At 46.6% G+C, this 26,801-nt stretch overlaps 1 protein-coding gene across 1 annotated transcript in view; it reads right to left on the bottom strand.

Moving 5' to 3' along the window:
• Positions 1-1,559: 1,559 nt before the first annotated feature.
• Positions 1,560-26,801, bottom strand: part of LOC117583821 (headcase protein) — a 75,236-nt gene continuing 49,994 nt past the window's right edge. Inside the window, 4 exon segments of the mRNA XM_034272407.1 lie at positions 1,560-3,443; positions 3,545-3,644; positions 3,726-3,814; positions 4,966-5,154. Coding sequence (XP_034128298.1) covers positions 1,869-3,443; positions 3,545-3,644; positions 3,726-3,814; positions 4,966-5,154 — 1,953 coding nt within the window. The 3' untranslated portion in view covers positions 1,560-1,868.

The raw sequence follows: 26,801 nt of genomic DNA, 5'->3' as shown, positions 1-26,801 counted from the left end.
TATCAAAGGGGTTTTACTTTTATTTCGGTTAAAATTTCACAGGTTCGAGAGGAACAAATTTAATTCGAAATGTTGGGAGGTTTAGGGAATAATATAACACAGTTTCTGATCTGTTTTTAGTTTTAAGATTGACTTAAAACTCTCTCACAGGAATTGTATTACATTTGACTTTTTCATTTAATTGGATTAAAACTTCACAGGATTGACAAGGGATGTTCAAAGATATGAATGGTTGGGACAATGTTTATAGGAGGGACAACATTTAGAGTTTAAGTTTCCTTAAACATTCCTTCACAGTTGGGGGCTATATCAAAAGGGGTTTTACTTTCAATTCGATTAAAATTTCACAGGCTCGAGAAGGGAACATAGCATATAAATGAATGTAGAGGAGTTGGGGAGTTGGGGAGCTGAGGGTGTCTTAGAATTTTTGGGGGGGAAGATGAATTGGTGATTGGTGACTTTTCCGTGCACGAAATAAACACAAAACAGGAAACATTGAACCGCTCTATAAATTGTTGGATGTTTGCATACCATTTTAAATTTAGAAAAATCGATCTTAAACCTAATATATCTATCGATGGTGAGTGCCTGCATGGGTGCTTGTGTGTGGGCACCCATGGTCAGGCTTGTCACCCTACTTTTAGAGATCCATCACATACGGCTGCTCTGCTAGTTACGAAAAAGAGAAGAAACCCTAAACATATACATGCATACACGAAGATAATACATATTGTATCCTACGCTTAAACTTAACTAATTAAATGATCACGCTGCGCCGAAATTTGTTTTTCGCTTCCAAATTCCAAAGAACTTACAAATTAAAGAGGAAGGGAGAGTGGGTTTGGGGCGTGAATTAGGGTTCGACTGCTTGAAATATGTACCTGTAGAGGGGAGTGGAGGGATTCTGTTGCATGCGCTGCCCTGCTGCTATTTTTGAGTGAGTGGGGGAGTGGGTGGGTGATTTTAACTGGGTCTAACTGAATTGTTTAATGGAGAGATATGGAGATACCTATTCGTTTGGAGGTTCGGCTTTCGTGTTGCTTACTAAAACTAGGAATAATTACCAATCGTTTAGGTAAAGATGTGCAACTTATCGATAATGTTGTTTTTAAATTTACTTTTTGTAATATTATGTTTCATAAATTGTAGCAAATGTTTCGCGTTCTTCTTATCCGTAGCCTTCTTTCTATTCTCCTTCAACGTCTTCTCGTCTACGTTATTCTGGTTTCCTTTCTCTTTTGTTATTGAGCAGCACAGCATATCTCGTGATTTGTTAAAACAATTTAATGCCTTGCCTTCAATTTTCGCTAAATAAAACTGTCCTTCGTCGTGATGTAATTGATTTCTTTTTCTCTTCTCCTTTGCTCTTCCGCTTCTCTTTCTCTTTCCCCCTTTTTTTTTTGTGTTTACTTTTCGCTTTTTGTTGTTTTTTTTTTTGGTAATATGTATAAAAATTTGCTTTTATGTAAAATAAATCTAAAAATTGCTTTTGTATAGGTGTGTAAACAAAAAGATATAAAAAAAAACTCAACAAAAATAACAAAAAATTGTTTTTAGCTTGCATTGTTTTTTTTTCTCAGTGATTGAGTGATTTTTTGTGTATATGTATGTGTATATGCCTGTGTGGGTGTACTAAAATCAAACGCCGATCTAAAACTAATCGCAAACCATAAACAATACTTCAACTTGAGTTGCTGGTTCAAGTCTGCTTTTAAAATTGGTTGCAAATTTATAGTTTTTCGTAAAATTTGTATCTTTTGTTCTTTCTGATTCTCTGTGTTCTTACTCTTTCTAGGGTAATTTATCTCTGGAGTACAAATGGCTCTCCATCCGCCGCTCCTCTCCTCTCCTCTCCTCTCCGCACTGCACTAGTTCATGTTGAGATAATCGTTGAAGAGCTGCATGCAGGCGGCGCCACCTGTGGGCTCCTCGTAGATCTGAGGATAGGTGCTAGCCTCAGATGCCTGGCGACCTCCTAGGCCGCTGACACTGTGCCGCCAGATGTTGCCCATCTCCAGAAGCTCCCCCGCAGAGGAGGACGAGTTGGAGCTGACGTCCGAAGCATCTGCCTTGGTGTGGCTGCTCTGGCTCTGGCTCTGGCTCTGGCTGCCACTGTCCTGCCTGATGCTCAGGTTGGACAAGAGATCGGTGAAGATGTCGTGGGCCTGGAGGCGCTGTGCCGACTGTCCGGGCAGCTCCCAAATGTTGGCCTTGCCGTAGTGAGTGCCAACGCCACCGCTGCTGGAGTTCCAGCCATTCGAGGTAGAGCATCCGGAGGTGGATGAGGCTCCCGAGGAGCTGGTCAACGAGGCTGTCGGCGAGGCTGCTTGTGGCTGCAGCTCCTTGAAGCTGGCGTTGTCCCTGAGTGGTTGACTGCTGGGCGAAGTCTGGGCCGTCCACAGAAGCATCTCCTTGCTGTGGCTACTGGCGGTGGGACTGAGCGACGGCTGTGAGCCGCTGCCCGAGGAGCAGCCGCTGCTGCTGCTGCAGCCCCACAGAGCGGATATGGTGTCCGTCTGTCCCCAGGCACCGTTCAGCTTCTGGCTGTTCTGGCCGTTCTGGCTGTTGTTGTTGGTCTGATTGTGGCTGATGCTGCTTGAATTATGGCTAATTAATAAGTTACTAATACTGCTGCCAACGCCGGAGTGGCCTGAATGGTTGTTGTTGTTGCTTGCGTTGCCATTGCTGTTGGTCAAGAGAAGGGCACCTGCAACATGCCCCATCTGTTGCTGTTGCTGTTGCTGTTGCTGTTGCTGTTGCTGCTGATGTTGCTGCTTCTGCTGCTGCTGGTACTCTCTCAAGACATCATTCATGGTGATGTTGCGCTGATAGCTGCTCACCTTCTGAGGAGCTGCAGTTGGAGTTGGAGCTGGATTCGGAGCTGGAGCTTGTGCAGAAGGATGCTGCTGCTGCGGCTGATGGTGGAAGTTGTTCATGCGATAGTTTCCTCCCTCGCTACCTCTCTGGGTAGGAGCTGTCTGATGCTGCGACTGCTGATGTAGTTGCTGCTGTTGCTGCTGTTGCTGTTGCTGTTGCCGTCCCTGTTGCTGCTGCTGCTGTTGATGCTGCTGGGCATGAGGATGGGCACCAATCAGGTCCGGGTTGATCTGCTGCTGCAGTGGGGCCGAGTAGTCGATGGCCGCATTGAAGATCGGCTGCTTTGCCGTCGAGGAGGCCGTTGGAGCACCGGGGGCACTGGTTGCTGCTGCTGCTGCTGCTGCTGCGGCTGCGGCTGCCGTGCCTGCCTGAGGCTCCAACGGGGCCTCATGTTATGCGAGCGTCGGCAGCCGTGTCGCGGAGCTCTTGGCATAGCAAAAGCTCAGCGGCTTGACGAAGTGCGTGTCCTGGGTGTTGCAGTATGGACATGTCACCCCGTGCGAGTAGTCGCTGTAGAAGCTCAGCCGCTGCTGGGGATGCATCAGCATCTTGAAGCAGTTATTGCACTGCAAAGGGAGTGTCGAAAGAAGGTGGAAATGGGATCATACAGGTGTAACACGATGGGCTGGAGGGATCCTCCACTGTTTCGCTTGGCTCCAAGACTCACCTTGAACCTCTCGGCGCAGCAGGGCATGGCCGCGAAGATGTCGTAGGCGTACATGGTGCCCAGAACCAGGCTGGATCCATCCCAGGGCTCCTTGCAGAATCTGTGTTAGCATAGACCGGAAAGATGGTAGAAGTTCATCGTCATGGGGCCCGTGTTGGGGCTTCTTTGCACCAATGCTTACCTGCAGCTGATGAGGCGACTGCTGGAAGTTCCGTCCAGGCAGCTCATGCACACAGAGGTCAAGTATAGCGTGCGTCCCTCGTATTTAACCTGAAAGCGAGGAGTAGAGAGAGGACGGAAGCGGAAGCTTAGTACAGAAACTGGCAAAAGGTGCAGACAGAAAATGTCTAAAAACGGGGCGGGAACCAGCCGCATAATTCAACAGTCGCCAAGGGCCCAGACACACAAACAATGAGAAATTATTGCGGGAGGTAAATGTGAACTAAGGAAGAAACGAACACGGCAATACCCTTTCTAGTGTAACCACCATCGCGGGTATCCGCTCCCGCACTACTGCAGCATGGAGGAATTACGTCCTTCTTTTGGAATATCCTTGAAGTGTATGCCCCTGGCAAACAGACTGCAAGAACAAAGTTCTCCCTCTTGGCTAGAGTATGGTGTGTCAGTAGCGCCAACTTTCTACTCTTTTCAGATGGGCGGGGCTGCGGAAGTCTTTTGGAATTGAGCGCATTCTTCCATGTCCCACAAAAGGACAGAGGCAGTGACAGTGGCAGGGGGTGCGGCAATGCGACGCGACATAATAATTTCAAATAAAATGCAAAATGCATAAACTTGGCCAGGAGATTGCTGCCACTGGCACTGCCACCTCAACCTCAACCTCAGAGGATAAGGAAAAGGAGGATGGGGAGGGCCAGGGCCAGGGCCACGGCCAGGAGGGAGCCAATCCCAGGAGCGGCAGCTGGCAATGAATTATAAATCCAGGCTTAAATTAAAGCCCACTAGAGGAAAAAGAGGCATAACGAGGAGGGGCCAGGAGAGTGGGAGACCAGCGTGCCCCGGCCACACTGCTGCACTCCACCATGCAGCAATGCAACAATGCAACAATGCAACAGACTGGATCCGCAGTTGCCCAGGCGTAATTATGGAGACTTAAATGGGTCATAAATTGCACAGAAGGAGAGACAGAAAGGAGTGGCAGCCAGAGAGGCGGATGAAAGACGCTGGATGGAATAGCCAGAGCATGAGCATGAGCTGCTGCCTCTCCGCTCTAATTGCAGCTGAAACTTCTTGCTGGTGGGACACGTGGGCGAGTGAAAGCCGCGCGTTAGTGTGACGGCGTGGGTGCCACACTGCCACATCAGCCACATCAGCCACATTTGTCAATTGCAAATGTCGAGGAGGGGCAACATGAGAGTGGAAGAGAGAGAGAGAGAGAAAGAGCGGGATAGATCATAACTCACCTCGATGCAGCCGCTGGAATGCTGCTTGGGGCTGAGGAAGAACGAGCCATCGACCAGGGGATAGCGGTCGAACACGAGCAGCGGCTCTTCGCACAAAATACAGGACACGCGGCTCATATGCGAAGTGGCCAAGGAGGAAAGGATGAAGAGGCGCGTCTCGTCGTTTCCATGGTTGCCCTCGTCCTCGATCTGCAAAAAGAGAAAAGAAAATGTTACAGTGCGATACGAGTACGACATGTTGCAAGTTTAGTCAACCCAAAACAAATTCTTTGTTTATATTTATTGTTAGGGGATCTCCCAGTGGCGCCAACAGCACCACAGTCATTTCCCATTGCTTTTTTTCCTACATCTTTGTGGACCACTGTCCCGTACCACTGTTCGTTCCGACTGCGAAGGTGGCGTCGTCCAATATATGTCTGCAGTGGGACTCACGGGCCACGAGCCACGAGCCACGACGCGGCGAGTTGGGCGTCTAAGCGCCAACAAATGAACCATAAAGTCCAAACGTGCTCTGGCACCCAAGGGGGGAATGGAATCGGGATCCGTTGTCTAAGCCAAAGTGGCTAACACGTTGGCCAAATTGAATGCACACAAAAACAAAAACAAAAACAAGCAAAATCAAATACACACACACACACGGAGGGGCATAACCAGGTAAGACCAGCACCAGGGCCAGGACCAGGACCAGGCCAATTCCCAAATCGATAATCAATATGGCGAGCCAGTAGTCCCTGCCTCCCTCCACTTTCCTATGTGAGTGGCAGTCCTCCCTCCTTCCAGATGGAGCTTGTAGTAATAAAGTCGTCAAAGAGCTACATCCAAAACCGAAGCTAAGGCCAAAGGTGATGAAAGAATCTATGGCACCTAGGTACAATGCTAACAACTAACCCAATGATGAAGGAATAGTTTTTGTGACTCTATTCGACCCATACACAGACAGAGAGAGAGAGTGAGACGCAGACAGTTGAATAATTTAGTGAAATGAAACGAAATAAAGCCAAAGGACACGTACCCCCAATCAATTGCAGCTCCGGAATGTCTCTGGGACAAGTTTAATGCACTTTTAATAAGATCGGGGAAAAGTGAGAGAAAGAATAGAGAGCTAGAATAGTAGGTACAATAGTAGGTAGTTAGGGGATGGGGTTGGGGTTGGGGTTGGGGTTGGGGTTGGGGCAACCCTTGAGCTGCAGAGTAATCTTTAGCTTAGGCCACAACTCAAGTACTCTCGCTTATTTGCCAAGAACTTTTCTTGCAGCACACACACACAGAAAGGGATGGGTGATGGGACAACAGAGAGAACTTCACCTTGAAGATGACACTCTGCCACATGCCCCTGCTGCTTGTCTTCTTCAGCAAACAAGCTCGGGGAAAATAATCAACAAATTAATATTTGCACGGGCCCATTGCAATTGTCTTAGTCCTCTTTCTGTGCCTTTGCTTGCCTCCACTGGGGAGGCTCTTGGGCTCTTGGGGCCGTGGCTCATAAATCTTGGCAACAATAAAATCAACTTTCAGCGTTTTGGCCCAACACAATGTGGCAGCAACAGATTCGATTAATGAATGTTTGTTCACTCAAAAGCAGGGGATTCCAGGATATCGCCTGGTAAGTGATATCAAGAACAGTTTTCACTCATTAAACAAAAGAATCTCTGCACTAGGGAGAAGGGGGGCTGTCGTGTCCGTCCGGGGGAAAGCAATTAAGTTGATTGCTGAAGGAGACGATACAAGATGCGGGGATGATGGGGGAGCATGTTGTACCATCCATGGAATACAATTGCGAGTCTAGGATTACGAGCACTGGCAATAACAATAACCCAGATAGCGCCACCAATCGTTCCTGCCAAAAAGGATACATGCCACATGCCACACACATGCATTCCATCAAAGTAATCTCCTCGCTTTATTTTTCCATGCCCAATAAACATTTCCCTCCTTCATGGAGGCTACGTGACGATTTGCTAATTTCTGTCAGACTCTGCTCCTCCTCCATAGGGAGCAGAAGGAAGGTCGTTGGCCTGTGGCAAAGGATTGAAGGCATCCCGAAATACTCTTCATAATTTATGAGAGTCGCGTGTGGAAAGTTTTGAAAGAGGCAGGACTGCAACTTCTCAGAATTATAAGCATGAAATTATTATTGCTGAATTGTGATTATTGCCGCCAACTTTTCATGGCTCTCATGGCGCTGCCTCGCTCTCCCTTTCTTTAGGTGGAGCCAGAGAGTGCAAAAGTCAAAAGTCGAAGTGCAATAAACTCGAGGACAGAACAGATCCAGCATCCAGCATCCAGCATCCAGCATTCAGTAGGAGCTGCAGGAGTAGCGGCGTGGAAACGGCACTAATGAAGCCATTCAGTTGTCATTTCCTTCGGCTTGCATCGGACGCATAAATCAGGCGGCGTTGGCCGCACTTCCTCTCCAATCCTCCTCCCTCCCCCTGTTAATATCAACACCAGAGCCACAAATCAAAAAGGTTTCAACTTGGAAGTTGGGAGCTCTGGCCACACCCCGAACCGCACCGCACCAAAGACAATGGTTTTCCGTTCCAACTACAATTCCATTCAATTCAATTCCATTTCACTTCGATTCAAAGTGCTTTGCTTTTCATAAACACATTAAATTAAATGGCATTTCGGTGGTAAGGTCTGTACGGCTCTGGCCCCTCTCCATAGGGCAGTCCTGCCATCCAGTGCTGCGGAAGCTGCTGCTAATCCATTAAAAATGTTTGCCATAAATATCTCTCACTCGGAGCATTTCTATCCAGTAAATTATGTCGCCTCTGTCTCGTTCCTCCCCTCTTGGATCCCATCCCCCTGTAGGTTGTTCGTTCTTCGCAGCCTTTCAGCCTCCACATTTCCTTATGCAAAAGTTAATAAAAGTGTTTAATATTCCAATATTAATTTCTTGCCATCTGCAGAGGAGTCGCGCAGTGCCTTTGAGCTGCTTATCCACATATTCCTTCCACTCATAAGTGGATGCTCTGGGGCGTGCGTGTGCTTGGGTGTATTCATGAGTGTTTGTGCAGACAGAAAGCAAACACATGTGAGCCAGTCTGCCCCGCCTTGCCCCGCCTTGCCCCTCATGGGCTCACCTTAAAGACAGCTGCAAAAACCCTCATTAGGCGCTGCCCCGACTGCTGCAGAACTTTTGCTGTGGGCGTAGAAAGCTATTTTATTACCGCGGAAAAACTATTCATTTAGCCCACCCCACTTCGGGGAGGAGGGGATCCTCCCATCATTCTCAATTGTCAATTGTGTGTGGAAATTTCCATTGAGAAATTGTCCAGGAAAAGCATGTTTTAAATGGTTTCTTCAACGCTCTTGGAGGCGACTGTAGGCGTTGCAAGGGACAAAAGAAATTGCAGAATAAATTTGAAAATTGTCAAAGAGAAAACTCACTCCCCGTGTGGGCTGATGGCCTGATGGCCTGGTGGCCTGGTGGGCGTGGTGGCTAGGTGCTTAATTTAAGCAAGTTGACAGTCGCACTCACAGTGCCACGCTGCCACATTGCCACGCTGTGGCAACTCCCAGAGTTAGAGAGGGAGAGGCAAGACACTTTGATCAATGGGCCAGATGTGACCTGGCTGGCAGATTAGGAGCTAAAGCCAATGACAAGCCAGCAACAATGGCAATAAGTAGGAGGCACACACTGCGAGGCATGTGGCATGGGCCATGGGGCAGACACGGCACGACACGACACGACACTGACAATGAAATGAAATGGCAGTTCCTCCTGTGGCTGAGATCCTCCTCCCCAAGCGAAGAAAGAATGGGATGGATGGAGGGAACGGAGCACTTTTATAAATGAAATGGAGTAATAATATTTTGCGACAACAAATGCAGCAGCCAGGCGGCAACAGCAGCATGGCAACAGCAATGGCAACGGGAGCTCAGGCGTAGCAAAGGGCAGGAATGAGGGATAAAGCATTGCATACCGCCTGGCGCAGCTGTGGCAGGACTGAAGGAGCACACAGGCGAAGGGGGAGCCTTCCCCACGATGCAACCAAGCAACAAGGACAGCCAGCCACAGCAAACATGGCAGACAAACAAACATTTCAATAAATTCAAAAGGCACCCAAGAACCAGAGCCAAATACAGACAATGAAAACGCTGAGGAAAGCTGAGGAAAAACAAGCCAAAGTCAAAGGGAAATGCAGGAGCAGAAGCAGATGCAGATGCAGATGCGGGAGCAGGAGCCAGGACTTCACTCTGTTGTACAACTGTGAAGTGGCTTAAAGGCTAGCAAACGGCAAAGAGTCCAAAGTGAGGGGCGCCTTGCATTGTTTTCCACGGAAAATCTCATGACATTTGCACTTAATTCAAATGCGCGAAACAATTGCTGAATAAAAGGCAACAAAATCTATGGGGCACCATCTGGAACGAGTAGAGGTTCTTCGGGGGGGGAGCTATTCACAGATTATGTTGCACATCGAGACTGACAGAGAGGCAGAGTCTGTCTCGGGCTATAACTTCATTAGGCCGCAGCACGAAATGTTTGATAAGCGCAGCAGTTCAAGGAACTCTTCTGCATGTCTTGGCCGTCATCCAATTCCCTGTCCTTTGCAGTCTAAGGCGTGTCCTTTGGCTTGTCATAAGCAAATTTCGCTTTCAGCCAAGAGCTACTCCTCTCCCCAGCATTTTAATTCGTTTTCCAACCAGTCAATATGGACTGGGGCTACTTCTTTGCCATTTTCCATTTGCCATTAGCCAAATACTCGCTCCGGAATCCCCCTAAAGCTGCTCTTGTTCGGACATTCCTTCGCCTTGACCTTTAAATATCAATTTGCAAATAAATTGTGTTTGCCCTTTTCTTGGAGCAGCCTCTGTCCAGCTCTCATTCCAAATTCCTGCCATTATTTATGGGGCATTCAATGTGCTCTGGCATAATGGAACTCGATTGGCCAAAGAGCTAATACATATGTAGGGGGAACACTGAAGATTAAGGGAGCAGAGGATTCAGGGGCAAAAGCAAAAGCAAAAACAAAAACAAATGCAATTTGAAATTTCGTTCTTGTTCGCCTTGAAGTATGCTTTGCCTCTTTTAAGTTTATTGAACTGCATCCTGCGGCGGGGTCCTGCGGCGTTGACTGTGGCCCCTGCCTTCCTTCCTCTCTTCTTTTTTTGCCCTTGAGAATTCTCCATTTTAAACTCGATTCCCGAGCATAACAATTATTTTTATATGAAAAGCAAAAGCAAAAAAGCAAATTTCAGAGGCACTTGCCCCCAGACTTTCGCCAGACATTGATGGTTATTGGATTTGCCGACGGATATGGCAGGACACGCCCTCTCCATTCAAGGCTGCGCCTTAAGCAAGCAATTTAAATGCATTTGCTGGCAGTTAATAGTTTTATTATGGGTGACTTGTAGAACGTAATTGTTTAATTATTTTTAAGGCCCTGCGCTCCTTGCCGCTGCTCATTGCTCCTCCTGAACTCCCTCTTCGCCGTCGCCAGTTTCCGAGTGCATTTTACGGAGTCACAGTACATTGCTTTGATTCGAACCTAATCCCCCACGATCCCCCCATTAGCAGTCGGAAACTAAACGAACTGTAAGCCATATTCCCCCTAACAGAAAGCTGGGAGCGGACAAGTGTATCCTCTTTGGTGTAATTTCTTCCACTTAACCTAATCCCCTGATGCTTTAAGGCAGTGTAAATGTATGTACATATGTGTGTTGGCCCTAGCAGAGCAGAACACTCCTCCAAGTCAGGGATGTGTGGGTATTTTTATTGTCCCTGCCGCGGCTTTTCGACTGGCGAACGGTGCGGTGCGTACTCGTATGACTAATGGAGTTATGTGTGTCGAAGCACAGATAGATCTACTGATTAGCGCTAAGATAACTCTGTGTTTCCTTAAGCATTAGTCATTATGGGAAAGAACTACCCATTGGGATGACATTTGCCATTTGTAGAAGGAAAGTGGCAGTTCTGTATCTTGTGCTGTGTGGACTTCGGGAGATCTAGTTCTTGGGGCAGTTCTGCTGGGAACTGAAGCTCTGTAGCCTGCACTTCTGCACTTCTGATCAAGCACACGGATCAATGAACCCCAAGCAACCGAGACTCAAGTGTGGGGTCTGGGCCGATAAGTGCTGTCAACATCAGAAATAGTCAACGGAGCAACGAAGGCAGGCCTCTATGTTTGCCATTTTCTGCAATAGTTGAGCATTCTCCAGAGGTGGAGAGAGAGTGCCTCAGATAAGTGGCAAGTGGGAGTCAACAAACTGCATTTGCCACCAATTGATCGCAGAATGGCCCGGGCGAGTGGGGAGTGGGGAGCGGGGAGCGGGGAGCGGGGAGGGTAGGCCACCACAGAGAGAACGCAGTTGAACCTAATTAAATTTCTGTTTCTGTTTCTCCGCTTTTCCCTAGCCACTTTTCCTTCTGCTGTAATTTTTATCGCTGCACCGGGAAATGGCATGGAATGGCACTCGTTTGGAGCGCATATCTTTATAATTACTAAAAGCCAAGCTGGAAAGAAAAGCTTATGCAAAAAAAAAGGGAAAACTGAAGCAAATGCAGAGGGAAAATAAGACGACAGCCGTCTGGATTTTAATTACAGTACAAAACGAGGAAAATGGCAGACCCAAAAGCGTGGAAATTCTAACCACCACAGTGAAAACTTATCAGCGAAAAGAAATGAGAAGCAGAAATACAAGGGACTGGGAGAGTGTGGAGTGAAAGAAAGTTTTGATTAAAACAAAAGAGACAGAAAACGAGAGACACTCACTCGCCTTGGATACGATAGGCAGACGCCGAAAGAAAGCTAAGGATTCCGTTCCCAAATGCATTCTGCTCCTCCAGCCCGTTGTATCAAATGAATGCAGCGACGAAAACGATGGGAGAACTTTAACATTTTCGGGTTAAAGGTTCCCCCGAAATAATATAATTAAAAAGCGGGCTTTGCTCTGGGTTTTGCCACGAACAAAAGCAGTTTGTAGACGTGGGGCGTGGGGGGTGGGCAAGGTGGCAAGCACAAAAAACGCAGCCAGACGCAGACAATGAACCAACACACACACTCGTGGAAACACACACACACACACAAACACAAACACAAACACGAAATACGCACATAATGAAAATGTCAAAATAAACACGACATTAAAAACCTCCAATCCTCGACTTCATCTCCTACGCGCCGCGCCCTCTGCCGCTTGGGCTCCTTTCAGAGGACAGGCAGAGACGCAGCAAACAGAAAGCAGAAGAGACAGACAGACGGGGAGAGAGAAGGAGAGAGAGAGAGAGAGAGAGAGACGAAATGAAGCCAGTGCACTCGACACCGCTTTAAAGGCCAATAAATGGCAAGAGTGGAATCCTTGTTCAGCTGCACCTCAGTCCTCAATGTGGTTGCACGGTACACGGGCAGAGGGTACAGACCTCTCTGATCCGACAGAAAATCCAGAGGGTTCAGGGAAAGTCTCGCTAGTTCCTTTTCCCGTGGTTTCAGTGTGCCCCCTTGAACTAGTTCTCCCATTTTGCCAGCTCTGGCATTTATTCCCAGACACACATGGAACTACAGCCACAAATACTCACGTGTGTTCATCAAGACTACTAATCGGGCCACAAAAGAACAGAAAGCAACGACAGCTCCTCGGGCCCATGCCGCCTCATTCTGCCGCCTCCCTACTGTGGCGGCTGAATCACTTTTCAAGGTGTCAGTAACATCATCGCTAAGTAGCTTTCGAGGGATCCAAGGACAGAACAGCAGCTGGAGGTGCTCGTCCTTATTAGCATTTCTAATTAAAGAGCAGCGTATGAGCGGCAAGGATAATGACACCTGCCACTCAGACAGGAGAGACGAGCGAGCGCTCTAGGCTGGCGAAGGGAGTGGATCAGCGAAATGGAAAGTGCCCTCCCTCCACCATTGACCATTGGCCATGTAAGCTTCATGTTTAACGGCAATTAGAGACAGCGAGAGCTCGACCCCTCCTCCTCTTCCTGCCACTCCTGCTGCCAGCCACAGAGCCAGACAGAAGGAGAAGGAGCGGCAGAGGCGGCGACGAAGCTTCTATTAAAAGTGAAAACATTTACATTAATAATTAGCCATGGCCTGGACCCCTGCCAGATCTCTGCCTCACCCCCAAGCAGCAGCACTTTGTTGGACACTAAAAACTTCATCAACTTTGGGGCCGCACACACAAACTGCAATTAATCAGGGTCCAGGTCCAAAGGGGGGAGTGAGTCTACACTCTACGCGGGTTAAAAAACTGTCCCTCCACCAAGTTGACAGTTTAACTGGGAAAACAAGGTGCGATAAGTGCTCGCTCAGACGTAGGACATGGGCCACGAGACACTCGGAAGGATTCAGGGAGAGAGGACGCAAGTTGAACAGCCAAAAACAGAAATCAGCACAGGACAATGACCATCCAGACACTAGGATTCAGGAGGAGGAACAGCTGCTGTCAACGCTCAACGCGCAACGCTCAACGGAAAATGAAAATGATTTAAAGCACATGCTAGCGTTAGAACCTGGGGAGAGCCCCATGTCTTGCACTTTCACCAGGAGCTAGAGACAGAGCCAAGCTCTGTCCCTCTCTAAACAAACTTTCTCTTGTTGTTCTCGCTGCCAAAGCTTTTTTCAAGTTTTTCATGTTCTTTTCAAATGGCATCAAGTTCAGAGGGGGGCCATCATCAGCAAGAGCAGAACAGCAATATGAGTAGCAGTAGGAGCAGGAGCAGCACTTTTTTGGACAAGTTCTGATTGCGTTTGTGAATTTTTCATTGCATACATTGGGCGGCAGGATGCCAAGGACTCCCCTTATGTGGACTGGACTCCATTTGGGTAATCAAAGTAATGAACATTCGAGTTGTGGAGCCCGGGAGAAGGACTGTTCTGCAGTTGGCGTGGAAAAATGCTTACAAATTGCACGTCCAAGGTTGGTCCGTGAGGGGGGGTCCAGACCAGACATGAAAAGCAAATTCCTTCCCCTCCCTCCACACCCCATCCACAGGTGCACTTGTTGTTATTGAGGCATACCACAAGAGCCACGTATGGAGGATGTATGTTGTGAGTTTTGCAAACGGCAAACCGCAGAGTAATTAAATTGCCAGCTCCTCTGGTGCCTCCTCCACTTCTTAGCAGGGTAGTCTTTGGACCCGGGACCGAGGATCCGATTGAAGGACGAATTTTGAACTTGTTCGGAGTGTGGCAGAAGGTTGGGGCACGCATGTCGAGCGCCGAGCGCCGAGCCCCTTATTCAGGATAATTTCATTACACTCAAACAGAGTAATGGAGACAGACAGACAGACAGAGACCCAGAGAGCGGCGGTGGGAGAACGGGCGAGAGGTAATAAGATTCCCACAACATGAAAAAATCAGCAGACACAAAACAAGTAAAGGGCGTCTCATGGCAGGGGGGCGTGGCTTACTACCTCGATAATTAATTTTGTGCCATCTCTCCTTTCGGGGATCCTTCTGAGCCCCTGCAATCGTGCATTACATTTCAGAGTGAAGGACTTGAGCTTCTTATGGGAAATGAACAGAAAAGGAGCAAACAATGCCCTCCAGTGGGTAGAGAGAGGGGAGGTGGAAGCTATATGTATGAATGTTTGCCAGAAGGTAAAAGACAAATCAAAAACCAATAAAAGGCAATAAAGGAGAGGAGCTACAAGCAGAGACAGAGTTCAATGCACTTCTCAGCTCTGCTTTGCTCCCCCCCACTTTTCGCTTCTACTTTTTTCTCATTTTTCTTCGTTATTTATTTAAAAGAAGCTTAGAGGCGCCTCAAAGAAGAAGGGGAGAAGGGGGAAGGGTGGGGAAAGCGCATAAATTTCGCCAGCTCTGCAGAAATAAAAAGGAAATCCATTCAAGGATACAAAAACGCGTTAAGTGCGCCAAATAAAAAGAGGAGCGAGCACATAGAAAGGATTTCGCTCCAGCGATATTGCAAAGTTAAATCAATAAATAAAGCATCAGGAGAAGCTCAAGTAGAGCTGTGGCAGTGGCAGTGGCAGTGGCAGTGACAGTGGCAGGGGCACGAGTGGCGCCCCATCAACGTCATTAAATCAATGCTGCCTGTCGTTGCCAGCCATAGATAACGACCAGCAGGAGCAGGAGGATGAGAAAGTGGAGGAGCAGCAGCAGGACAATCAGAGGAAAGGAGGCGCATCAGAGACAATGACAGCAACGATGGCGACGACGATGCAGCGACAGCGAAAGTTTGCCAAGAGACATTAACACAAACGAGAGGGAAAGAGGGAAGGGACAGGGATATGGACAGGAGACGGTAGACAGTGTACGCTAGACACTAGACAGAAGGTAGAAGAGCCACATTAAGGAAAAATCACTCCAAGAGGAAGTATGTCCCGCCATACCCACTGCATTCCAGGAGGAGGAGACCGTCGACAAGTGTCGTCTGCTGGGAGATGTTTTCAGCCAAGTCGCGACAATGCCAAAAACACAATTGGGGCGTGTCCAGGACCAGTGGCAGTGCCAGTGGCAGGCGCAAGTGTCTGAACAGGTGGGGAAGCCGAGCGACTAGAGGTTGGGCAGAGAATAATCCCCCAGAGATAGGAGATGTGAGAAGCCTTCTCTCGAGACAAACTCAATTGTTTTTGTGCACAGCCAAGGCAAATTTTGATTGAATTGCAGACCAGCGTCGAGATAATGAAGGCAGGAACAGGGGAGAGGAGAGGCAGATTAGTTAAATGAAATTTAAGGAGGCGCTGAAAGAGGCACCATCCAACGCCAGGAACCACTTTAAAGCTTAACTCCTGTCAGGGTACGAGTACTCGTCTTTGGGCTCCAGCGATCCTTAAAGAGTTCTCAGGCTATGGGTCCCTTCTTTATTGATTTGCCACTTGCCACATTTTGTCCTTGGAGCTGCTGAAGGAACTGAAACCAAACCAAACGAAATGAAACGAAACGAAACATATCGAGTCGAAGCGAAGCGAAGGCCAAAGCCGCACGTGACCGACCGTCCGACCATAGGCAACCACCAGAGCGGAAATGTTTGTCTGCCTGTCTCTCCCTCTTTCCCTGTTCCTTGTCTATGGGCCCAAACAAATCCAGACACGTGGAGAGAGAGGAGAAAGTAGAGCCATAGCCATAGCCATAGCCATAGCCATAGCCACAGCCACAGCCATAGCCATGCAGATGGGCGATAAGGCGTCAAAGTGCCAACAAAGTCAATAAGCAAAATGTTTGTGGTGCACAATGTTTTGCAGCTCGAAGCCGACGGCATTGAAATCCTTTAATGTGCTGTTAACGATAAGCCAAGGAGCTGAGCAAGGAGCATGCAATAGGGTATGGGTAGGGTCTATGCAAAGGACTTTTGGCCAAAACTAGCTGGAAAACGAGCAGCGAATATTAAAACAAATAAGCCGGGACATAATGGACTGCCCCAGGACAGAGACAGGGACGGGGATAGAGCCGTAGACACGGTCTCCGTCTCCGTCTCCTCTCCCTTTCCCTCTATCTAATATTGGCGGAAAGCTGAGGACTCGACCCATGTCAAATAAGTTAAACAGACATGAAAGGTTCCCACTGTCCCTACAACCCACAAACCATCAAAAAAAAATAGAAAGTGGACACAAGGGAGACTGCGAAAGAGATACATAAAGGAGGAGGAGGAGAGAGAGAGAGAGAGAGGGGGGGGGAAGCACTGCAAGCTTTGGGAGAATCGGGAAAAAGAGCTTGCAAGCGGAAAAAAAAACAGAAAAAAGATTGAAGTTGGTCAATGACTCTACAAAGTCTGGCAACGGACGCCCAACAAACCAAATTGAAGTTGAAGATTTGCCAAAACATGAAAAATAAAATAAAATAAAATAAAATGTATTTATTTTGGTGAGAGGGCGTCAGGAGAGCAGAGGAGAGAAGCCAGAGCAACGGATGCGACTAATTGGTGCTAACTCGAAGCTTTGCTTTTGGCAGTGAAAAATTAATGTAAAAATATGTGAATATTCCAGGGTCCCCTCCAGGTCCAGGTAGGCGGCAGGGACACACCGAGCATGTGTGGAGTCGAAGTGGCAGTCGGTTCGATGAACTTTACCTTTGGCTGCTCGTAAAATCAATAGGCGGACCAGGTCCGGCATGTTCCTTGTTCCCTATTCCCAGTTCCTCCTAACAGCCCCTCATTCAGTCTGTGATTTTAAATTACATTTTAAATTTATCAGCCTCGCCGGTCCCTCTCCCACTCTTTTCCTCTTGTAATGAAATGAGCATCAAAGGCACTTCAAACATCAGCATCATCGTCAGCTTCGACGTCATGCAACAACGTTTCGACAACCGCTTATGAATGAATGAATGAACGAACGAACGAACGAACGAATCAAAGGCAGCCAGCAACAAACACTCAACGGAACTGAACGCAACTCCCAGACTCACTTCAAGTGCAAGTTTTTTGGCAGACTGCGATTTTTCTCCTGCTGCCTCCCCTTTCGACCATCTTTTCTCCCTGTTATTTTCTGGCTCTTTCTTTAACGAGCCTGAACTGAAACGAAACTGAAAACTATAAAAATCTGAAAATACAGCTGCGAATTGGACGGAGTCATGACAAACTCTTAAAACAGTGCACACTCGTTAAGTTGAACTAATTAGATGCAAGAGTCTTTAAGAGTGAACTATGCAGAGTATGAATGGCATCTGTTTGTAGGGGTACACTTCTATATGGGAGTGAAACAGAGAAGTGCCAGTGGGCGTTCGCTTCGTTTCGCTGATTGCCTGCACCCGATAAGGCTTGCCACAATATCGTGGCAGTGGCAGTGGCAGCTGCTGGTGCTGCGGCTGCGGCTGCAGTTTCTAATTGAGCTGTTGCAACGTGCAACTGGTGAGCGGGAAGAGCCTTGTCTATGATCTCCAGCGATTAGCATTATTAATTAGCGGACTGACTCAATGAAATGTTAGGCGTACGTCTTCCCATGCACAGGCACAAGTTCAAATGGTTCCGTCTTTGTCTGACAATGGTGACAAAACAATATCCATTTGGATGAAACATTGCTTAACGCCAAGTGGTAGGTGTTGACCCCCCAGGGAGGGCGTTGCACAACCTTTTTTTGGCCATAGCCGCATTCACAGCCACAGCCAGAGAATGGAAAGCTGCCAGCCCCGAGAGTCAATTCAAATTTGCAAAGTCAAACAAGGCACGACAGGCGAGTGGCAAAAGAGGCAGACGGCAAGCCGCAAGCCGCAAGCGTTGCTACAAGTCAACGAACTGCAATTGTTGTTGTTGTTATTGTAGCAAGTGTTGTTGCTGTCGCTGTCAGTCGATTCAAATTGATGTTGCTCAAATATGTACATACCAAAAGCGGTGCCTACTTTGCGGCTGCACTGCCGAATAACAAGCCAGACCGATTGGAAGTTAAACAAAAATGATATTAAAAACAAAGTAAGGCAATTTGTGAGAGCGTAACCAAGTTAGAGTATATGATTAGCGCAACTGTCTCACCGTTTGTTTCATATACCTTGCGTCGAACCAACAGCTGTGAGGGCAAAGCTTACTCACGAGCCCACTCTCTTTCCGCTCTCGCTCAGCACATTTCTAGCTGCTAACTTGGTCTTTCTCTCTCTCTCTCTCGCTCTCGTCTCTGTCAAACTAATTATTGTCATAGGTTATGGTGCAGGCATCGATAAAAACTGTTGCCTGAAAGCAAAAGTATTCTCGCGTCAGACTCGTTTTATGGCTCCATTGTACGAGTATTGGGGGTTTATTTATTTTAAACACATTTTCCACGCACAAAAACATTGGGAAATTATACATAGTTTTGTATGTATGTACAGTTTGTTTGTGCGACATCTTTTAGACTCGACTCTGTTTGGGAAATTTTATGTGTTGTTTTTTCAGTGTTTTCTTATTTTTTTCGTTTTTTGTGTTTTTCTTTAGCTTTTTCGAGAATTATTTAAGTGCGCGGCATATGTTGGGTCTGGCAGTCGGCAGTCATTTTTGTTGGCATTTTGTCAAAGCGAAACATGTGCAAGCCATCTTTGAACCTGCTGTATCCGTCCCTGTCTCTTTCTCTGTCATTAGAACGGATACTTGTGGACGACGACCACTTGATTGACAAGCTGACAAACTAAAGAAAACGAAGAGAGGGAGGAGAGAGGAGAATAAAGCTAAAGCGTGTGGCAGATGTCAACAAATGTTTGTTTTTTATGGCCAGGCTCAGCAACATTCTTGCCACAACGCCAGAGAGACTCAACCAAATGGCATATTAAATATCGCTTACATGAGACATCGAGTTCGTACAGTGGAATAGCTTGGGAGAGCTTTTGTCACTCATCACATCCACACTAGAACGTATCACATATGTACATACATATGTACCAATATGCGTCCCACTGTTCGGTGCTGCTTTATTCTAATTTGCATTCATCAGCGCACAAACTAATTGCACAATGTGTGTGAGAGCATGCGAGATGGCAACACATGCATGTGCATGTGCATGTGCATTGTGCTATTTCTCTGATGCTTCTCCTCTTTCCTCTCACATTCGCATGGCGCTCTCATGCAGCCTCTGTCGCTGCCGAAGCGAGGCGGGTTAGCGACCGCAAAACTATCTGACATTAGATTGTGATGGCGGCCAAACGACAACAGCCGACGTCGACTGCAGCAGAGCGTGCATGTGTTGGCGTGCACTCTGCCGTTGTCGTTGCTTGTGCCGGCTCGCACGTAAATACGTGCCTGAGAGGGAGCAAGAAAGAGAGGCAGAGACGGCAGACAACGAGTTCGTAAACGACTATGGCTATGACTATGGGCAGCAATGGGCGATTATGACACCGCACGATGCCAAAAATTGCAGGCAGAGTGGGGGGAGCAGGGAAGGAGAGGAGACACACTAGCTGTGCGTAATACATATAACGGAGACAAACGAAACGATCTTTCTTGCTCTGTCGCTCTCCTCCAATTCGGTGAATTTGCTGTAATTTTGCGTACCCTACGCTTTTAGAGGTGCTCTTCTGAGAGGAATCTAATAGCTTTTATAGCCCATCTGATTTATCCCTCACTCGTTTTTCATCCACATTCCCCCACTGTTGTGTGCCGTCAACTCTATGCGGATTTACTTACCATCACTCTGTCTCAAATCAGAAAACCTATGCACATGGCGCGAGTTCTTTATAGGGTATGCAGTTTCAGCTTTTGCCATTTTCAGAGCGTTTTTGGTTTCGGCAAAGCTCTAAGGCTGAAATGTTAGCTGAATGCTGAACAAGCGTTTAATTTTTTAGCTCGAATTTTAAGTGCAATTTCTTGTCGTTTGGCAACAATGTTGCTCAACATTTCTTATCGCAGCAGTGGCATCTGCACCACCCTCTCATTGCTTGCACCCCACCACACCACCGCTTAGATGGGGGATCGAGATTTCTTGTTGGATTGTGGCACGCTTGATTGACTGTGTGCCTTCTACAGCCGCAACAAATCAATTTAGTCAGCTCAGAAAGAGAGACAGCCAGAGAGTGCAACTGCCGCTTGTTGCACATTGCTGGGGGCACTCCCACTCCTTTCCCCACCTTGTGCCATGGCGATGGCGATGGCTACGGCCAAATTAAATGGCCAACAATTTATTGTCGGCAAATGCAGCGAAAATTGCAAAACATTTTGCAATTTTCCATTTTGCCGCCTATTTTGGCTGACTCCCCCTCCCCCATGTGGGTTGCTGCATCGCAAATCGACAGCGATGTCGGGGCAGGCCGCGCGTTGGTGGCGCCCGTCGATGATCGCAAATTTGAAAATTGTCGGTTGCACCTCCCTTCTCAAGCCCCAATCGCTCTGATGCTTTACAACATGTAAACTGTTGCTGATGCCTGGGTAGGGGCGTGGCGTGTCTGCAGTCAGCTAAGTGATTTGCCACAGCCATTAGATCGGATTCCCCTACTCTACACTCTCCACCAAGGCGGAAATGCCTCAGGTATCAGATCACCCACTCATACCGCGGCTTAGATCCCCGAGTAGATTTTGGGCCCAAAACAAATCTCTAATAATTGGGGATTCATTTCGATTTATATTCCGATTATGATTCCGATTCATTGTCTTTGATGTTCTGCCGGCGCCTGTGTGTTAGTGTGTGTGTGTGTGTGTCGACTCTTTTTTAGGCAGCTGTCCCGTTATTAATTAACAGCTGTGCGCGTATTATACAAATTAGCTACAGATGGGAAACGCCGCACAACGGACAGCGGATAGATGACACCAGACAGCGAGCTCCAAGCTACAGAATCAGTGTGGGGTTCAGACGGGTTCCAGCCATGGTCTGTGGTTTTTTGTACTCACGATTGTTGCATAGAGCCCCCCCCATATGTTAGATATGTACATATCGTTAAATGTGGTCTGCATAGGAATTCGGTTTATTCACATACCTGCAATGGGATAAGAAAGAGAAAATTGTGAATAATAATATAATAATAATTATAAAAACTATTTATAGACAAGACGATGTCAATAAAGAAAGATAACTCTGAAGATCTTCAAGGAATGGAATCCATAATAATTTGAATGGAAGTTTCAAGCTTTTTACTTACATATCTATGTATTTATGTACTACATACATACATGTCTCTAAACGTAGAGGATTTTTAAGATATTACACTTAAAAATGCATAAGTAAAGTTACCAAAGAAAAGAGAGATTGGGTGTCGGCTTTGTATGCGTTTTGTGGAAGAGCTTGATAAAGCCAAAGTAAACATTTTCCATCCATAATCCACAAAAGCAAATCTCCTTTTAAAGAATATTTTCAGACGCAAAAGAATCGGGAAATTGATGCAGTCATTAATTACCGTTCACCTGCGCTCCTCCGTTTTTATCAAGTCTATAATTCAGCATTAAATTATGCAGATCTTTGCCACATGCCACATGCATCATAGTTGGACAATGTCAACTGCAGTCAGAGTCCGACTAATGAAGAAATCCCAAACCCGCGCGCACTCGAATTTATTTCGCAATCAACTTGACAAATGCCCAAAGCAGCGGTCCAGCGGTGGAGCGATGGCCGAAGGAGATAGCCCGGGCACGGACGCGGACTAGGAGTTTCTAGCTGGCCAAGTCGGACTTTTATAGGTTTAGATCCGAAACGAGCGCCGATACAGTAGCAACCAGACTCTTGGCCAAGTCGGGCAAATTCGGAGGCTAGGAAGCGGCGTCGTAAAGACATTTTGTGGCCAATTGTTGTTTGTGGCACTACTGCGCTGCCCCATACAGTGCGCGTCATAAATTTAACGCTCGAATAAGTGGCGATCATCAGCTGACCACCAAAACCAGGCAGAGGCAAACATATTTACGAGGCGGTCTGGTCTCATAAATGCCAGAAAATGTCTATATTAGACGAAAATTATATGAAATGAGGGGGGAGTTCGATGAGGGGAGTACTGAATCTTTCGTGAGTCTGCACATATTCATGTATGTGTACCTACATACATATGTTCAGTACATTTTCCATGTGCAATTCATTTTGAACCTCATTAAGGTCAAATTATAGTATTATTTCGCTTTTTCGCCTGTCAGCGGCAATAATTATGCAGAGACCAACCCCTCCCCGCACTATCCACCCTCCTTTTCGTATACTTATGTGGTATGTACATTTTTAAATATGTATGTGCATATGTACATATCTAAGTCGCACCGCGCCATAGAACCTAACAATTAGTTTGCTGCCAGACATTTGCAAGTTTTCAAGAGCAAACACTGCTGCGCTCGTAAAAAGAATTTCAATTTGTTCAGATCCGAACTCCGCTCTGCTCTGTGGGTGTCACATGTCGCCCAAGTCGTGAGCAAGTCAATGCTGCCCATATAATGCCAAGATAATGTCATGCATGGCACATAATTATGAACAGAGCGTATCAGCACCATAAATCAGTTAAAACTAGTTACAAACTATGAAGTGGAGTCCAGATGTCTAACTATTGATATACCATGCATATGTACATTTTTACATTTGAATATTTTACATATTACATTATTAACTGGGATCCAAGGGATCTGGGATCGTTGTCGTTTCGCTCATTACCATGTACACCTCAATATAGCACTACACACAGCTCCCCTTCTCGTCACCTTCGTCACTATCAACGACCCGTAAACCCGCAAACATTTTTAATTGATTTTCGCCTTTGCATGTTTGGTGTGAAAAGTGATGAAAATGTGACTACAAAGCGCCAACAAAAATGGCAAATCCAAATTGCTATAAAACTGTGAAGGACGAATATCCATGATTCGTCTGAGTCGCAGACTGAGTCTGATTTATTCATGAATATATTTGCGTGAGTGTGCGGGTGGGTGATCTGTGATCATTGAGCGAACAGACAGCCATAATTGCTGACATATAACTTCACGATTGGGGGTAGAACCGAACTCGAGAATTATGAATAATAATTAAGAGTTAATTAAGTCATCAGACGCAAACACAATGAGTACAGTCGCTGAGCAGCAGCTCTAGGGTTACGCAGCTCTAAAAAAGAGATATAATGGCGTGACAGCCCATACTCGTGCTCTGGGGTAATCGAGTAATCGCAGAATCGCACAATCGACACTCATAATTAACACATTTAGCTAATAACTTTGCTCAGAATAAACAACATTAATCATAGTTTAATGGGGAATTAATCAGACAAACAACTTTGGCACTAGCCTCATCGCTCCGTCCCGTGGTTCCACCAACTTTTATTGAAAGTTTCCACACACTCGTGAGATTGCTGTTGAGAGCATTGAGAGAGGCCAGTGAGAGAGAGCAAGCAGAGCAGCATTTCCAATAACAATAAAATAAATCTTGGCCAAGAAAAACAGATAAAAACAGCATTAGCTGGCCATAAAACAGACCAACTAAGGCAGCCAGCCAGCAGCCCACTCGTCATGGCCGGAATGGATGGAATGGTTGGAGATGGATGCAGAGGGGAAAACGTCAAGGAGGGTTGTCGCCAATGGTGAGACAGCATCGGCTCTGTCTGTGGACAGACGACAGAGAGACAGACAGAGACACAGAGACGGATAGTCAGACGAGTCGCAAGTTAATTGCATTAAAAGTGAAATAAAAAGCGAAGCTCAGATAGCAGAAATTATGAAGTGCAGCAGCAGCAGCAACGTCGCTGTTTCTCTTGTTGCAGTTGTTGTAACTGTTGATTGAGGCGCATAATCAGCGGCGGAGAGTGATGGTGACGGAGCGAGAAGGGGCGATGAGACGAGTAAAGGAATGGAGGCGACGGCGACAAGCGCATTAAGTTGTTAACAGCAAATATTTGCTTCATTTGCGCTATGATTGCAGCAGCAACACCAACACCAACTACACCAACATCTGCAATGTGCAACATCCGGTCAGAAACATCTTTCCCTGATTGAGGGGAAGATCATCTCGTGCGGGAGAGATGGGAGAGGAAATCAAATATGGGCATGAGTAATAGAAGAGTCGAAAAGGTTGGCATTCGTCATTTTGAATCATTTGGATCATTCTCCCGTAAGAATATCCTCGAAATACTTATTCATTTTTCGAGAATGATCCCTGTGCACTGTTGAAAATTCTTAGAATATTCCCTCCTCAGGGTAATTGTAGCCGCTGACTTGCGCAACTCTTTTTTTAGTATCTTACAGCCGCCTTCTCCGCGCTCTTGCCACATGTTCTTATCTATAAATAGTTGGGCGTGCGCTGTCGTTGCCGTGGCAGTCGCTGGCTCCGCTGGCTGCTGCCCACGCCGAGCGGTCAATAAACTTCTCGGCGACACATGCAAATTGCAGTCCGCACAAACAATTAGCAACAGCAGCGACGTCGACGGCATCAGCGACGCGGACAGCAACAAATAACAAAACAAAACATGCAAAATATACAACAAGAAAGAAACAACAAAAAACACGAAACTCCGACCTATCGCACATTTTTTTCTATTGGGCAGTCGTCAGCGTCAACGTAACGTTTTTTCCGCTGCTGCTGCTATCACAGACAGATGGGGCAGAGAAACAGCGATTGAGAGAGAGAAAGAGAGGTCGTAGCATTTTCATTATTGTTTTACAACTACAAAACATCAGCTGCAGGCGCGCTCACAGCCAAATTTCTCCCACTTTTCCAATATCGATAGAAGGTAAGGCAGGTAAGGTAAAGCTAAAGATATGTACATATGTCCATACCCTACCCTGGATTTAATTTACCTTGCCACTATCTATTGCTCTCCTACTTTTTCTCTCCTTCGCACAATGTTTGCATTTCGTTTGCCGCTCGCGTCGTGCATTGCACCCGAGCACTGCCGCTGACGGCCTCATTGCTGACTTCGCTGCCTCTGCCACGCTCTTGGCCGTTTACAGTTGGCAAATCAAATAATGCAACAACAACCACAAAAGCACATTCGCTGCCAAGCAAATTTGACTAATTGCATTGAGAGAGACAGAGACATGAACATGAGTGTGTCGCGTCGCTGCTGCTACTTTTGATGTCGACTGCCAATATAATAGTATTGTTTGCTCCTGTTGATTCTTGTCGTCTTTTATAAGCAACATGCCGCTACAATTCGTAATTAGGCGATGCTTGGCTCCTACTAATGTTGAAAGCTCCTTCCCCTCCCATGGACTTCCATACGTAGGTTAATGGTGCCTCTCTGCGCTGACATTAATTTGCATTGTTTTATATATGTTCCTCTGTCGCAGTAGCGGCTAGCAGTAGCTGCTACTGCTGGCTGTCTCTGCTTCTCTTTCGACTTCGACTTTTGCAGTGATTTTTGTTTTGGCACAACGGATGTTTGGCATCATTTTCACACATGTGTGAGAGTGAGGGAGAGAGTTGATTAAATGGAAAGATCTGGGCCAACAAAAATTGTAATTCGAATTCAATAAAGGAACTGGCAGGCCACGCACAGTGGCCGCCATTTCAATAGGCACAGTAGCATCATCAGCGCAAAGCAATGAGTCACACTCAAGGCTCATTAGGTAAAAACGAAACAGTTTAGTTTATCTATGACGGATGATCGATATGAGCGCATGCTGGAAATGTTTTAATTAAATGACTTCTAATGAAGTTTAAAATAAAGAAGAATCATTTATGAACTTGCAAAAGTACATACACATGTGGTATGTACATATGTACATGCATACATACATTTGTATGTATATAAGTGTGGATTATTTATCTGGACAGCACTGTATCCGCACGTAAGAACTTCGAATATGCCAGAGATCGGCATCGGCAGCGGCTGAGTGAAGGCTGGCATACCCCGCGGCCAAGAGTCAATAGCACAAAACTATTGCAGATATGTAGATACATATGTATGTACGTATGTACATATGCATATATTTGCATGCAGAATATCCACAGCTATATGTTATACATACATATCTGTTTGGCCAGGTAAAGCCCCTCTCCCGCAGCGTCTTTAGAGTCTACAGACATGCGGCATGAAGCATTGAATTAGAGCGATGAACCCGCGTCTGCAGCTACTTTTGTCTTTTTTTTTGTATCTGCAAACGGGAAATGGAAACGCAAAAACAATAATGCTGCCAGTTTATGCCACATACATAAGTACTTACAAACGTGCTATGCTATTTCCAACAAAAACAATTGGAACAATTATGCTAAGAACTTTTACGACTCAATTAAGTGCAAAACGCAGAAAGATGCACAAAAACAAAAGCATTTCCAAGGTAGCTGACAGAGTGATGACGGATGGAGAGGAAAGGAGGGATAGTCATAATTAGTGTTATTGCACAGTTTTTAATGGCAAAACAACACTACGAAGCGAACCCAGGTCCGAAACGCATTGGAAAAGTGCATAAAATCTGAAACGAAGTGTATGTTTCGCTTTCAGTCCCAGTTTCTCCCCCGTTTGACGACGCCCTCGTCGTGGGGCTTGGGGGAAACCTGGGGTTTTTATGTGCCCCAGACAAGGTTTATAGTTTTGTTTTTCCGATCCCACACACATAAACAGAAACACATGCACACACACACTGCAAGG

This window comes from Drosophila guanche, unplaced genomic scaffold, assembly GCF_900245975.1.
Source record: "Drosophila guanche unplaced genomic scaffold, DGUA_6, whole genome shotgun sequence".
NCBI classification, from domain to species: Eukaryota; Metazoa; Arthropoda; class Insecta; order Diptera; family Drosophilidae; genus Drosophila; species Drosophila guanche.
Note: the sequence above shows the minus strand (reverse complement) of the source record. Positions and strands in the feature narration are given on the sequence as shown.